The following is a 16944-nucleotide window of genomic DNA, read 5'->3' on the forward strand; positions in this document are numbered from 1 at the left end:
CTATTCTACTGTATTCTATTCTACTGTATTCTATTCTACTGCATTCTATTCTACTGTATTCTATTCTACTGCATTCTATTCTACTGCATTCTATTCTACAGTATTCTATTCTACTGCATTATATTCTACTGTATTCTATTCTACTGTATTCTATTCTACTGCATTATATTCTAATGTATTCTATTCTACTGCATTCTATTCTACTGTATTCTATTCTACTGCATTCTATTCTACTGTATTCTATTCTACGGTATTCTATTCTACTGCATTCTATTCTACTGTATTCTATTCTACTGCATTCTATTCTACTGTATTCTATTCTACTGCATTCTATTCTACTGCATTCTATTCTACTGTATTCTATTCTACTGCATTCTATTCTACTGCATTCTATTCTACTGCATTCTATTCTACTGTATTCTATTCTACTGTATTATATTCTACTGCATTCTATTCTACTGCATTCTATTCTACAGTATTCTATTCTACTGCATTCTATTCTACTGTATTCTATTCTACTGTATTCTATTCTACTGTATTCTATTCTACTGCATTCTATTCTACTGTATTCTATTCTACTGTATTCTATTCTACTGCATTCTATTCTACTGTATTCTATTCTACTGTATTCTATTCTACTGTATTCTATTCTACTGCATTCTATTCTACTGTATTCTATTCTACTGCATTCTATTCTACTGTATTCTATTCTACTGTATTCTCTTCTACCGTATTCTATTCTACAGTATTCTATTCTACTGTATTCTATTCTACTGCATTCTATTCTACTGTATTCTATTCTACTGTATTCTATTCTACTGTATTCTATTCTACTGCATTCCATTCTACTGTATTCTATTCTACTGCATTCTATTCTACTGTATTCTGTTCTACTGTATTCTATTCTACTGTATTCTATTCTACTGCATTCTATTCTACTGTATTCTATTCTACTGCATTCTATTCTACTGCATTCTATTCTACAGTATTCTATTCTACTGCATTATATTCTACTGTATTCTATTCTACTGTATTCTATTCTACTGCATTATATTCTAATGTATTCTATTCTACTGCATTCTATTCTACTGTATTCTATTCTACTGCATTCTATTCTACTGTATTCTATTCTACTGTATTCTATTCTACTGCATTCTATTCTACTGTATTCTATTCTACTGCATTCTATTCTACTGTATTCTATTTTACTGCATTCTATTCTACTGTATTCTATTCTACTGCATTCTATTCTACTGTATTCTATTCTACTGCATTCTATTCTACTGCATTCTATTCTACTGTATTCTATTCTACTGTATTCTATTCTACTGCATTCTATTCTACTGTATTCTATTCTACTGCATTCTATTCTACTGTATTCTATTCTACTGCATTCTATTCTACTGTATTCTATTCTACTGCATTCTATTCTACTGTATTCTATTCTACTGCATTCTATTATACTGTATTCTATTCTACTGTATTCTATTGTACTGCATTCTATTCTACTGCATTCTATTCTACTGCATTCTATTCTACTGCATTCTATTCTACTGTATTCTATTCTACTGTATTCTATTCTACTGCATTCTATTCTACTGTATTCTACTCTACTGTATTTCAGTCAATACCACTCTGACACTGCTCGTCCTAATATTTACATCCTCCCTTAAATTAATTATTTTATACTTTATATGTGTGTATTGTTAGATAATACTGCACTGTTGGAGCTGGGAGACACAAGCATTTCATTACACCCGCAATAACATCTACTTAATATGTGTATGTGACCAATAATATTTTATTTGGAGAGGTAATGTGTGGAGAGGTAATGTGTGGAGAGCTAATGCGTGGAGAGTTAATGTATTTGTTTGGGTAATGTGTGGAGAGGTAATGTGTAAAGAGGTAATGTGTGGAGAGGTAATGTGTGGAGAGGTCATGTATGTGTTTGGGTAATGTGTGGAGAGGTAATGTGTGGAGAGGTAATGTATGTGTTAAGAGGTAATGTGTGGAGAGGTAATGTGTGGAGAGGTAATGTGTGGAGGGGTAATGTACGTGTTTGGGTAATGTGTGGAGAGGTAATGTGTGGAGAGGTTATGTATGTGTTTAGGTAATGTGTGGAGAGGTCATGTACGTGTTTGGGTAATGTGTGGAGAGGTAATGTACGTGTTTGAGTAATGTGTGGAGAGGTAATGTGTGGAGAGGTAATGTACGTGGTTGGGTAATGTGTGGAGAGGTAATGTGTAAAGAGGTAATGTGTGGAGAGGTAATGTACGTGTTTGGGTAATGTGTGGATAAGCAATGTGTGGAGAGGTAATGTATGTGTTTGGGCAATGTGTGGAGAGGTAATGTGTGGAGAGGTAATGTGTGGAGAGGTAATGTACGTGTTTGGGTAATGTGTGGATAAGCAATGTGTGGAGAGGTAATGTATGTGTTTGGGCAATGTGTGGAGAGGTAATGTGTGGAGAGGTAATGTGTGGAGAGGTAATGTACGTGTTTGGGTAATGTGTGGAGAGGTAATGTACGTGTTTGGGTAATGTGTGGATAAGCAATGTGTGGAGAGGTAATGTGTAGAGAGGTAATGTATGTGTTTGGTGTGGAGAGGTAATGTTTGTGTGGAGAGGTCATGTATGTGTTTGGGCAATGTGTGGAGAGGTAATGTATGTGTTTGGGCAATGTGTGGAGAGGTAATGTATGTGTTTGGGCAATGTGTGGAGAGGTAATGTTTGTGTTTGCGTAATGTGTGGAGAGGTAATGTGTGGTGAGGTAATGTGTAGAGAGGTAATGTATGTGTTTGGTGTGGAGAGGTAATGTTTGTGTGAAGAGGTAATGTTTGGGTAATGTGTGGAGAGGTAATGTGTGTGTTTGGGTAATGTGTGGAGAGGTAATGTATGTGTTTGGGTAATGTGTGTGTTTGGGTAATGTGTGGAGAGGTAATGTGTGTGTTTGGGTAATGTGTGGAGAGGTAATGTATGTGTTTGGGTAATGTGTGGAGAGGTAATGTGTGTGTTTGGGCAATGTGTGGAGAGGTAATGTTTGTGTGGAGAGGTCATGTATGTGTTTGGGTAATGTGTGGAGAGGTAATGTGTGTGTTTGGGCAATGTGTGGAGAGGTAATGTATGTGTTTGGTGTGGAGAGGTAATGTTTGTGTGGAGAAGTAATGTATGTGTTTGGGTAATGTGTGGAGAAGTCATGTATGTGTTTGGGTAATGTGTGGCGAGGTACAGTGCCTTGAGAAACTAAGTGCAAACCAGATTGAATGGCATATCGCTACAGAATGCCTTAAAGTCTAAATAAATCACTGACAGTGTCACCAGCAAATCACCATCACACCTCCTCCTCCATGCTTCACGGTGGCAACCACACATGCGGAGATCATCCGTTCACCTACTCTGTGTCTCACAAAGACATGGCGGTTGTTGGAACCAAAAACCTCAAATTGGACTCATCAGACCAAAGGACAGATTTCCACTGGTCTAATGTCCATTGCTCGTGTTTCTTGGCCCAATCAAGTCTCTTCTTCTTATTGGTGTCCTTTAGTAGTGGTTTCTTTGCAGCAAGTTCTTGAAATTTTCCGGATTGACTGACCATGTCTTAAAATAATAATAGATTGTCGTTTCTCTTTGCTTATTTTAGCTGTTCTTGCCATAATATGGATTTAGTCTTTTACCAAATAGGGCTATCTTCTGTATACCACCCCTACCTAGTCACAACACAACTGATTGGCTCAAACGCATTAAGAAGGAAAGCAATTCCACAAATGAACTTTTAACAAGGCACACCTGTTAATTGAAATGCACCTCATGAAGCTGGTTGAGAGAATGCCAAGAGTGTGCAAAGCTGTCATCAAGGCTACTTTGAATAATCTCAAATATAAAATAGATTTTGATTTGCTTAACACTTTTTTTGGTTACTACACAATGTGTTATTTCATAGTTTTGATGTCTTCACTGTTATTCTACAATGTAGAAAATAGTAAAAAATAAAGAAAAACCCTTAAATGAGTAGGTGTGTCCAAACTTTTGACTGGCACTGTATATAAACGGAACAGTACCGGACCCAAAATTGAACCTTGTGGGACGCCACATGTGATTTCTGTCACCAGAGGATTTTTAGCTTATTAGACTGTATTAGTGATTTAAATACTCGAATGGCTCACAACTTCCTCCAGCTTAATCATAATAATAATAATAATATTAATCAAGACAAGACCGAAGGGGAGGAGACAGGTTAATAAGGATCGGACCCCCTTTTTTTCTCCAATTTCAGCCTAAAATGACAGACCCAAATCTGACTGCCTGTTGCTCAGGACCTGAAGCAAGGATATGCATATTATTGGTACCATTTGAAAGGATACACTTTGAAGTTTTTGGAAATATGAAAGGAATGTGGGAGAATATAACACATTAGATCTGATGAAAGATAATACAAACAGAAAAACATGCACTTTCAATTATAATTTATTTTGCACCATCTTTGAAATGCAAGAGAAAGGCCAGACAGTGATGTCGGATTCTAGATGTCATTTAGATGTTGTCCACAAGATGGCAGCAGTGTGCGTGCAATGCTTCAGACCGATCCAGTGAAGAATTACATCACTACAGAATATTTTGTATCAAGTATGACAGGAGTTTGCCCAAATGTGCTGAATTGATCAATTTATACATTTTCAAGTACATAACTGTAGAGAACATACAAAAATGCTATGGTAATAAAACATGTAAGTTTACATTATGTGTCCCAGGAATGTCCTACATGATGGATCATCAGCTACAGAAATACATGGTGGTCCTTCTGTAGCACAGTTGGTAGAGCATGGCGCTTGTAACGCCAGGGTAGTGGGTTCGATTCCCGGGACCACCCATACGTAGAATGTATTACATGACTGTAAGTCGCTTTGGATAAAAGCGTCTGCTAAATGGCATATATTATATTATTACATTCCCCTCTCCAGGATCGGTGTCCCTACACAGGGACAGTTGTTGCTCAATATGCGATAATGTGACCGGAATGACGTTGTAAACAACAACCACCAACGTTCCCGGGACATAGACATGTCTTATATGGGCAGAAAGCTTAAATTGTTGTTAATCTAACTGCTGCAGTGTCGAATTTACAGTAGCTGTTACAGTGAAACAATACCATGCTATTGTTTGAGGAGCACAACACAGCAAATGTTTTTTATCAAGGCAACTGGTTTGATACATTCACCTATGAAGGTAAATAATGTACTTCAATTCAGTAAACTTGCTCTGATTTGTCATCCCGATGGTCGTAGTGTAGTTTTGTTTGGAAAAATACATGTTTATATTTAAATGTAGGGAACTGGGTTCTACTCTGGCTCCACACCCGGCCACATAGACGTGTGAACGTTAATGTTTTGTAAACTCAGGGCAGTAATCTGCTAAATATCCTTCTTGGCCATTAAACAGAGAGACACCAGATAAACAATACAAATCTTTTTAATTCACTGACAACTTTGGTTTCCTACATGTAACATCACATCATGTAAGTAACTGTCGTAGTATGTAACATCACATCATGTAAGTAACTGTCGTAGTATGTAACATCACATCATGTATGTAACTGTGGCAGAATGTAACATCATGTATGTAACTGTGGTAGTATGTAACATCATGTATGTAACTGTAGTAGTATGTAACATCACATCATGTATGTAACTGTGGCAGAATGTAACATCATGTATGTAACTGTGGTAGTATGTAACATCACATCATGTATGTAAACTGTAACATCATGTATGTAACTGTGGTAGTATGTAACATCATGTATGTAACTGTGGTAGTATGTAACATGATGTATGTAACTGTGGTAGTATGTAACATCACATCATGTATGTAACATCATGTAACATGATGTATGTAACTGTGGTAGTATGTAACATCACATCATGTATGTAACTGTGGTAGTATGTAACATGATGTATGTAACTGTGGTAGAATATAACATGATGTATGCAACTGTGGTAGTATGTAACATGATGTATGTAACTGTGGTAGTATGTAACATCATGTATGTAACTGTGGTAGAATGTAACATCACATCATGTATGTAACTGTGGTAGTATGTAACATCACATCATGTATGTAACTGTGGTCGTATGTAACATCATGTATGTAACTGTGGTAGAATGTAACATGATGTATGTAACTGTGGTAGTATGTAACATCATGTATGTAACTGTGGTAGTATGTAACATCATGTATGTAACTGTGGTAGTATGTAACATCACATCATGTATGTAACTGTGGTCGTATGTAACATGTATGTAACTGTGGTAGAATGTAACATGTATGTAACTGTGGTAGAATGTAACATCATGTATGTAACTGTGGTAGTATGTAACATCACATCATGTATGTAACTGTGGTAGAATGTAACATGATATATGTAACTGTGGTAGAATGTAACATGTATGTAACTGTGGTAGAATGTAACATCATGTATGTAACTGTGGTAGTATGTAACATCACATCATGTATCATGATGAATGTAACTGTGGTAGTATGTAACATCATATCATGTATGTAACTGTGGTAGTATGTAAACATGTATGTAACTGTGGTAGAATGTAATCATGTATGTAACTGTGGTAGAATGTAACATCATGTATGTAACTGTGGTAGTATGTAACATCACATCATGTATGTAACATGATGAATGTAACTGTGGTAGTATGTAACATCATATCATGTATGTAACTGTGGTAGTATGTAACATCACATCATGTATGTAACTGTGGTAGTATGTAACATCACATCATGTATGTAACATGATGAATGTAACTGTGGTAGTATGTAACATCATATCATGTATGTAACTGTGGTCGTATGTAACATGTATGTAACTGTGGTAGAATGTAACATGTATGTAACTGTGGTAGAATGTAACATCATGTATGTAACTGTGGTAGTATGTAACATCACATCATGTATGTAACATGATGAATGTAACTGTGGTAGTATGTAACATCATATCATGTATGTAACTGTGGTAGTATGTAACATGTATGTAACTGTGGTAGAATGTAACATGTATGTAACTGTGGTAGAATGTAACATCATGTATGTAACTGTGGTAGTATGTAACATCACATCATGTATGTAACATGATGAATGTAACTGTGGTAGTATGTAACATCATATCATGTATGTAACTGTGGTCGTATGTAACATCACATCATGTATGTAACTGTGGTAGTATGTAACATCACATCATGTATGTAACATGATGAATGTAACTGTGGTAGTATGTAACATGTATGTAACTGTGGTAGAATGTAACATCATGTATGTAACTGTGGTAGTATGTAACATCATGTATGTAACTGTGGTAGTATGTAACATCATGTATGTAACTGTGGTAGTATGTAACATCACATCATGTATGTAACATGATGAATGTAACTGTGGTAGTATGTAACATCACATCATGTATGTAACTGTGGTAGAATGTAACATGTATGTAACTGTGGTAGAATGTAACATCATGTATGTAACTGTGGTAGTATGTAACATCACATCATGTATGTAACTGTGGTAGAATGTAACATGATATATGTAACTGTGGTAGTATGTAACATCATGTATGTAACTGTGGTCGTATGTAACATCATGTATGTAACTGTGGTAGAATGTAACATGATGTATGTAACTGTGGTAGTATGTAACATCACATCATGCATGTAACTGTGGTAGAATGTAACATGATATATGTAACTGTGGTAGTATGTAACATCACATCATGTATGTAACTGTGGTAGTATGTAACATCATGTATGTAACTGTGGTAGTATGTAACATGATGTATGTAACTGTGGTAGTATGTAACATCACATCATGTATGTAACTGTGGTAGTATGTAACATGATGTATGTAACTGTGGTAGTATGTAACATCACATCATGTATGTAACTGTGGTAGTATGTAACATGATGTATGTAACTGTGGTAGTATGTAACATCACATCATGTATGTAACTGTGGTCGTATGTAACATCATGTATGTAACTGTGGTAGTATGTAACATGTATGTAACTGTGGTAGAATGTAACATCATGTATGTAACTGTGGTAGAATGTAACATCATGTATGTAACTGTGGTAGTATGTAACATCACATCATGTATGTAACTGTGGTAGTATGTAACATCACATCATGTATGTAACTGTGGTCGTATGTAACATCATGTATGTAACTGTGGTAGAATGTAACATGATGTATGTAACTGTGGTAGTATGTAACATCACATCATGTATGTAACTGTGGTAGAATGTAACATGATATATGTAACTGTGGTAGTATGTAACATCACATCATGTATGTAACTGTGGTAGAATGTAACATGATGTATGTAACTGTGGTAGTATGTAACATCATGTATGTAACTGTGGTAGTATGTAACATCATGTATGTAACTGTGGTAGTATGTAACATCATGTATGTAACTGTGGTAGTATGTAACATCACATCATGTATGTAACTGTGGTAGTATGTAACATGTATGTAACTGTGGTAGAATGTAACATCATGTATGTAACTGTGGTAGTATGTAACATCATGTATGTAACTGAGCGTCTTTGTGATGCAGTCTACAGTCTACTACAGTGAGATACAGTCTACTACAGTGAGATGCAGTCTACTACAGTGAGATGCAGTCTACAGTCTACTAGAGTGAGATGCAGTCTACTACAGTGAGATACAGTCTACAGTCTACTACAGTGAGATGCAGTCTACTACAGTGAGATAGTCTACTACAGTGAGATGCAGTCTACTACAGTGAGATGCAGTCTACAGTCTACTACAGTGAGATGCAGTCTACTACAGTGAGATGCAGTCTACAGTCTACTACAGTGAGATACAGTCTACTACAGTGAGATGCAGTCTACAGTCTACTACAGTGAGATGCAGTCTACAGTCTACTACAGTGAGATGCAGTCTACTACAGTGAGATGCAGTCTACTACAGTGAGATACAGTCTACAGTCTACTACAGTGAGATGCAGTCTACTACAGTGAGATGCAGTCTACAGTCTACTACAGTGAGATGCAGTCTACTACAGTGAGATACAGTCTACTACAGTGAGATGCAGTCTACTACAGTGAGATGCAGTCTACAGTCTACTACAGTGAGATGCAGTCTACAGTCTACTACAGTGAGATGCAGTCTACAGTCTACTACAGTGAGATGCAGTCTACTACAGTGAGATGCAGTCTACAGTCTACTACAGTGAGATGCAGTCTACTACAGTGAGATGCAGTCTACAGTCTACTACAGTGAGATGCAGTCTACTACAGTGAGATAGTCTACTACAGTGAGATACAGTCTACAGTCTACTACAGTGAGATGCAGTCTACAGTCTACTACAGTGAGATAGTCTACTACAGTGAGATGCAGTCTACTACAGTGAGATACAGTCTACTACAGTGAGATGCAGTCTACTACAGTGAGATACAGTCTACAGTCTACTACAGTGAGATGCAGTCTACAGTCTACTACAGTGAGATAGTCTACTACAGTGAGATGCAGTCTACTACAGTGAGATGCAGTCTACAGTCTACTACAGTGAGATGCAGTCTACTACAGTGAGATGCAGTCTACAGTCTACTACAGTGAGATGCAGTCTACTACAGTGAGATGCAGTCTACAGTCTACTACAGTGAGATGCAGTCTACAGTCTACTACAGTGAGATAGTCTACTACAGTGAGATGCAGTCTACAGTCTACTACAGTGAGATGCAGTCTACAGTCTACTACAGTGAGATGCAGTCTACTACAGTGAGATGCAGTCTACAGTCTACTACAGTGAGATGCAGTCTACTACAGTGAGATGCAGTCTACAGTCTACTACAGTGAGATGCAGTCTACTACAGTGAGATGCAGTCTACTACAGTGAGATGCCGTCTACAGTCTACTACAGTGAGATACAGTCTACTACAGTGAGATGCAGTCTACTACAGTGAGATGCAGTCTACAGTCTACTACAGTGAGATACAGTCTACTACAGTGAGATGCAGTCTACAGTCTACTACAGTGAGATGCAGTCTACAGTCTACTAGAGTGAGATGCAGTCTACTACAGTGAGACGGCAGACCACTGACTCCAACACATTGAGGACTACTAACTCCAACACATTGAGGACCACTGACTCCAACACATTGAGGACCACTGACTCCAACACATTGAGGACCACCACACTCCAACACATTGAGGACCACTGACTCCAACACATTGAGGACCACCACACTCCAACACATTGAGGACCACTGACTCCAACACATTGAGGACCACTGACTCCAACACATTGAGGACCACTGACTCCAACACATTGAGGACCACTGACTCCAACACATTGAGGACCACCACACTCCAACACATTGAGGACCACTGACTCCAACACATTGAGGACCACTGACTCCAACACATTGAGGACCACCACACTCCAACACATTGAGGACCACTGACTCCAACACATTGAGGACCACCACACTCCAACACATTGAGGACCACTGACTCCAACACATTGAGGACCACTGACTCCAACACATTGAGGACCTCTGACTCCAACACATTGAGGACCACTGACTCCAACACATTGAGGACCACTGACTCCAACACATTGAGGACCACTGACTCCAACACATTGAGGACCACCACACTCCAACACATTGAGGACCACCACACTCCAACACATTGAGGACCACCACACTCCAACACATTGAGGACCACCACACTCCAACACATTGAGGACCACTGACTCCAACACATTGAGGACCACTGACTCCAACACATTGAGGACTACTGACTCCAACACATTGAGGACCACTGACTCCAACACATTGAGGACCACTGACTCCAACACATTGAGGACCACCACACTCCAACACATTGAGGACCACCACACTCCAACACATTGAGGACCACCACACTCCAACACATTGAGGACCACTGACTCCAACACATTGAGGACCACTGACTCCAACACATTGAGGACCACTGACTCCAACACATTGAGGACCACTGACTCCAACACATTGAGGACCACTGACTCCAACACATTGAGGACTACTGACTCCAACACATTGAGGACCACCACACTCCAACACATTGAGGACCACTGACTCCAACACATTGAGGACCACTGACTCCAACACATTGAGGACCACCACACTCCAACACATTGAGGACCACTGACTCCAACACATTGAGGACCACCACACTCCAACACATTGAGGACCCACTGACTCCAACACATTGAGGACCACTGACTCCAACACATTGAGGACCACCACACTCCAACACATTGAGGACCACTGACTCCAACACATTGAGGACCACCACACTCCAACACATTGAGGACCACCACACTCCAACACATTGAGGACCACTGACTCCAACACATTGAGGACCACTGACTCCAACACATTGAGGACCACTGACTCCAACACATTGAGGACCACTGACTCCAACACATTGAGGACCACCACACTCCAACACATTGAGGACCACTGACTCCAACACATTGAGGACCACTGACTCCAACACATTGAGGACCACTGACTCCAACACATTGAGGACCTCTGACTCCAACACATTGAGGACCACCACACTCCAGTTAAAAGATCTGTTGCTTTTAGCCTGAAATCATTTGTTTAGAGGATGGAGAAGACTGAGGATTCTGTGCACCATGGTCACAGGGGTCTATCACCGCCTTCAGTAGCCCCGTATCCTTGAGTCTTACTTCTTGTGTTGTACGAACGTGTGCATTCCATGTCGGAAGGGAAGGGGAAACTTCTGGAAACTACTGTTACTTACTATTTTTATATAAAGGACATACAACTAACCCGGAAGGGGGCTGAGCCCCTTTTTACCTCCTCGTGGAGCCGGGTACGCTTGGAGAGGTGTGTGTCTGTGTGTATCTGTTCAGTGTGTGTGTCTGTTTAGTGTGTGTGTCTGTGTGTATCTGTTCAGTGTGTGTATCTGTTCAGTGTGTGTGTCTGTTTAGTGTGTGTGTCTGTGTGTATCTGTGTGTGTGTATCTGTTCAGTGTGTGTGTCTGTTTAGTGTGTGTGTCTGTGTGTATCTGTTCAGTGTGTGTATCTGTTCAGTGTGTGTGTCTGTTCAGTGTGTGTCTGTTTAGTGTGTGTGTCTGTGTGTGTGTATCTGTTCAGTGTGTGTGTCTGTTCAGTGTGTATGTCTGTTTAGTGTGTGTGTCTGTTCAGTGTATGTCTGTTTAGTGTGTGTGTCTGTTCAGTGCGTGTGTCTGTTCAGTGTGTGTCTGTTCAGTGTGTATCTGTTCAGTGTGTGTCTGTTCAGTGCGTGTGTCTGTTCAGTGTGTGTCTGTTCAGTGTGTGTCTGTTCAGTGTGTATCTGTTCAGTGTGTGTCTGTTCAGTGTGTGTGTATCTGTTCAGTGTGTGTCTGTTCAGTGTGTGTGTATCTGTTCAGTGTGTGTCTGTTCAGTGTGTGTCTGTTCAGTGTGTATCTGTTCAGTGTGTGTCTGTTCAGTGTGTGTGTCTGTTCAGTGTGTGTCTGTTCAGTGTGTGTGTATCTGTTCAGTGTGTGTCTGTTCAGTGTGTGTGTATCTGTTCAGTGTGTGTCTGTTCAGTGTGTGTGTGTTCAGTGTGTGTCTGTTCAGTGTGTGTCTGTTCAGTGTGTGTGTATCTGTTCAGTGTGTGTCTGTTCAGTGTGTGTGTGCGTGTGTTATTTGTCCTTCTCAGTAGACTGTCTCCCGTCGTGCCACGCCTCCCTGGTACTTTTCAGAGCTCTGGTTCTCTCAGGATCAACGACCACATAGTCCACACGGTCACGTGCACGCTCACCTTCACGGTCACGTGCACGCTCACCTTCACGCTCACGTGCACGCTCACCTTCGCCCGAACCCATCGAGCCACCCAACACACTCTTTTTCTGAAAACAAAAAGACAGGATGGATTTTTATTCTAAAACAGAGACTTTTATTTTGAAACACAAAAGTGGGACTTTTATTCTGAAACAAGTGTTTTTTTGTGCGTTCTTATTTTGAAACAGATATACAGAGCTTTATCTTAGAAATGTCAGACCCATATTCCTAATGAGCTAACCTGGTAAATGAGCTAACCTGGTAAATTAACTAACCTGGTAAATGAGCTATCCTGGTAAATTAACTAACCTGGTAAATGAACTAACCTCGTAAATGAACTAACCTCATAAATGTACTAACCTGGTAAATGAGCTAACCTGGTAAATCTATCCTGCACCTTAGAGACCGCTGCCCTATCTGTGGATCTGTTCTTACGCGAATTGAAATGGGTCTCGGGATGATGGTGTACCTTGTGTATAACGGCGCCGGAGGGGATGGCTGCCGTTTTACGGGCTGCTAAACAATTGTGCTATTTTGTTTTTCTCGCATTGCTTGTAACTTATTTTGTACATAATGTTGCTCCTACAGTCTCTTATGACCAAATAGAGCTTCTGGACATCAGAACAGTCACCGCGAACTGGAAGATTATTCTTTCTTTAATGAGTCCGACGCGAAGGATATACTGCTTCAGTAAGACCAGGCCCAAATCCCCGTCATTCGCGAGAAGAAAAGACTGAGATCGGGTTGCCTTGTGAGAATTAATTGCGAGTGGGTAAGCCGCCTCTTTTATTTTATTTTTTATTTTTTATTTCACCTTTATTTAACCAGGTAGGCTAGTTGAGAACACCTTTATTTAACCAGGTAGGCTAGTTGAGAACACCTTTATTTAACCAGGTAGGCCAGTTGAGAACACCTTTATTTAACCAGGTAGGCTAGTTGAGAACACCTTTATTTAACCAGGTAGGCTAGTTGAGAACACCTTTATTTAGCCAGGTAGGCTATTTTTGAGAACACCTTTATTTAACCAGGTAGACTAGTTGAGAACACCTTTATTTAACCAGGTAGGCCAGTTGAGAACACCTTTATTTAACCAGCTAGGCCAGTTGAGAACACCTTTATTTAACCAGGTAGGCTAGTTGAGAACACCTTTATTTAACCAGGTAGGCTAGTTGAGAACACCTTTATTTAACCAGGTAGGCCAGTTGAGAACACCTTTATTTAACCAGGTCGGCCAGTTGAGAACACCTTTATTTAACCAGGTAGGCTAGTTGAGAACACCTTTATTTAACCAGGTCCGCCAGTTGAGAACACCTTTATTTAACCAGGTAGGCCAGTTGAGAACACCTTTATTTAACCAGGTAGGCCAGTTGAGAACACCTTTATTTAACCAGGTAGGCCAGTTGAGAACACCTTTATTTAACCAGGTAGTTGAGAACACCTTTATTTAACCAGGTAGGCTAGTTGAGAACAAGTTCTCATTTGCAACTGCGACCTGGCCAAGATAAAGCATAGCAGTGTGAACAGACAACACAGAGTTACACATGGAGTAAACAATTAACAAGTCATTAATACAGTAGAAAAAAGGGGAGTCTCTATACATTGTGTGCAAAAGGCATGAGGAGGTAGGCAAATAATTACAATTTTGCAGATTAACACTGGAGTGATAAATGATCAGATGGTCATGTACAGGTAGAGATATTGGTGTGCAAAAGAGCATAAAATAAAATAAATAAAAACAGTATGGAGATGAGGTAGGTAAAAATTGGTGGGCTATTTACCAATAGATTATGTACAGCGGCAGCGATCGGTTAGCTGCTCAGATAGCAGATGTTTGAAGTTGGTGAGGGAGATAAAAGTCTCCAACTTCAGTGATTTTTGCAATTCGTTCCAGTCACAGGCAGCAGAGAACTGAAACGAAAGGCGGCCAAATGAGGTGTTGGCTTTAGGGATGATCAGTGAGATACACCTGCTGGAGCGCGTGTTACGGGTGAGTGTTGCCATCGTGACCAGTGAACTGAGATAAGGCGGAGCTTTACCTAGCATGGACTTGTAGATGACCTGGAGCCAGTGGGTCTGGCGACGAATATGTAGCGAGGGCCAGTCGACTAGAGCATACAGGTCGCAGTGGTGGGTGGTATAAGGTGCTTTAGTGACAAAACGGATGGCACTGTGATAAACTGCATCCAGTGTGTTGGAAGCAATTTTGTAGATGACATCGCCGAAGTCGAGGATCGGTAGGATAGTCAGTTTTACTAGGGTAAGTTTGGCGGCGTGAGTGAAGGAGGTTTTGTTGCGGAATAGAAGGCCGTCTCTTGATTTGATTTTCGATTGAAGATGTTTGATATGTGTCTGGAAGGAGAGTTTACAGTCTAGCCAGACACCTAGGTACTTATAGATGTCCACATATTCAAGGTCGGAACCATCCAGGGTGGTGATGCTGGTCAGGCGTGCGGGTGCAGACAGCGAACGGTTGAAAAGCATGCATTTGGTTTTATTAGCTTTTAAGAGCAGTTGGAGGCCACGGAAGGAGTGTTGTATGGCATTGAAGCTCGTTTGGAGGTTAGATAGCACAGTGTCCAAGGACGGGCCGGAAGTATATAGAATGGTGTCGTCTGCGTAGAGGTGGATCAGGGAATCGCCCGCAGCAAGAGCAACATCATTGATATATACAGAGAAAAGAGTCGGCCCGAGAATTTAACCCTGTGGCACCCCATAGAGACTGCCAGAGGACCGGACAGCATGCCCTCCGATTTGACACACTGAACTCTGTCTGCAAAGTAATTGGTGAACCAGGCAAGGCAGTCATCCGAAAAACAGAGGCTACTGAGTCTGCCGATAAGAATATGGTGATTGACAGAGTCGAAAGCCTTGGCAAGGTCGATGAAGACGGCTGCACAGTACTGTCTTTTATCAATGGCGGTTATGATATCGTTTAGTACCTTGAGCGTGGCTGAGGTGCACCCGTGACCGGCTCGGAAACCAGATTGCACAGCGGAGAAGGTACGGTGGGATTCGAGATGGTCAGTGACCTGTTTGTTGACTTGGCTTTCGAAGACCTTAGATAGGCAGGGCAGGATGGATATAGGTCTGTAACAGTTTGGGTCCAGGGTGTCTCCCCTTTGAAGATGGGGATGACTGCGGCAGCTTTCCAATCCTTGGGGATCTCAGACGATATGAAAGAGAGGTTGAACAGGCTGGTAATAGGGGTTGCGACAATGGCGGCGGATAGTTTCAGAAATAGAGGGTCCAGATTGTCAAGCCCAGCTGATTTGTACGGATCCAGGTTTTGCAGCTCTTTCAGAACATCTGCTATCTGGATTTGGGTAAAGGAGAACCTGGAGAGGCTTGGGTGAGTAGCTGCGGGGTGGCGGAGCTGTTGCCCGAGGTTGGAGTAGCCAGGCAGAAGGCATGGCCAGCCGTTGAGAAATGCTTGTTGAAGTTTTCGATAATCATGGGTTTATCGGTGGTGACCGTGTTACCTAGCCTCAGTGCAGTGGGCAGCTGGGAGGAGGTGCTCTTGTTCTCCATGGACTTCACATTGTCCCAGAACTTTTGGAGTTGGAGCTACAGGATGCAAACTTCTGCCTGAATAAGCTGGCCTTAGCTTTCCAGACTGACTGCGTGTATTGGTTCCTGACTTCCCTGAACAGTTGCATATCGCGGGGACTATTCGATGCTATTGCAGTCCGCCACAGGATGTTTTTGTGCTGGTCGAGGGCAGTCAGGTCTGGAGTGAACCAAGGGCTATATCTGTTCTTAGTTCTGCATTTTTTGAACGGAGCATGCTTATCTAAAATGGTGAGGAAGTTACTTTTAAAGAATGACCAGGCATCCTCAACTGACGGGATGAGGTCAATGTCCTTCCAGGATACCCGGGCCAGGTCGATGAGAAAGGCCTGCTCACAGAAGTGTTTTAGGGAGCGTTTGACAGTGATGAGGGGTGGTCGTTTGGCTGCAGCTCCGTAGCGGATACAGGCAATGAGGCAGTGATCGCTGAGATCCTGGTTGAAGACAGCGGAGGTGTATTTGGAGGGCCAGTTGGTCAGGATGACATCTATGAGGGTGCCCTTGTTTACAGATTTAGGGT

General features: G+C 40.9%; 1 protein-coding gene and 2 long non-coding RNA genes across 26 annotated transcripts in view; 1 reads left to right on the forward strand and 2 right to left on the reverse strand.

The window, feature by feature from the left end:
• LOC118380652 (GRB2-associated-binding protein 1-like) overlaps window positions 1–16944 on the reverse strand; it is a 98231-nt gene that overhangs the window by 4087 nt on the left and 77200 nt on the right. For 2 of the 24 annotated variants that reach the window (XM_052498092.1, XM_052498070.1), the window contains 4 exons: window positions 11627–12925; window positions 11256–11433; window positions 10670–10816; window positions 8225–10573 (listed from right to left, as the gene is read on the reverse strand). The exons of 1 other annotated variant lie outside the window; for it this stretch is intronic. In XM_052498092.1, the coding sequence (XP_052354052.1) occupies window positions 12719–12925 (207 nt within the window). In that variant the 3' untranslated portion in view covers window positions 8225–10573; window positions 10670–10816; window positions 11256–11433; window positions 11627–12718. Of the gene's footprint in view, window positions 1–8224; window positions 10574–10621; window positions 10817–10841; window positions 11019–11255; window positions 11434–11626; window positions 12926–16944 lie in introns of those variants that run through there. 21 more of the 24 variants (XM_052498075.1, XM_052498080.1, XM_052498082.1 and 18 more) reach the window with 21 other exon arrangements.
• Window positions 1172–3793, forward strand: LOC127916399 (uncharacterized). The gene is made up of 3 exons (XR_008094894.1): window positions 1172–1875; window positions 1921–1967; window positions 3222–3793. It is a non-coding gene; the product is annotated as an uncharacterized LOC127916399 (long non-coding RNA).
• Window positions 5449–6552, reverse strand: LOC127916398 (uncharacterized). The gene is made up of 2 exons (XR_008094893.1): window positions 6113–6552; window positions 5449–5747 (listed from the first exon to the last, which is right to left on the reverse strand). It is a non-coding gene; the product is annotated as an uncharacterized LOC127916398 (long non-coding RNA).

The sequence above is a fragment of the Oncorhynchus keta genome, chromosome 35, assembly GCF_023373465.1.
Source record: "Oncorhynchus keta strain PuntledgeMale-10-30-2019 chromosome 35, Oket_V2, whole genome shotgun sequence".
NCBI lineage: Eukaryota > Metazoa > Chordata > Actinopteri > Salmoniformes > Salmonidae > Oncorhynchus > Oncorhynchus keta.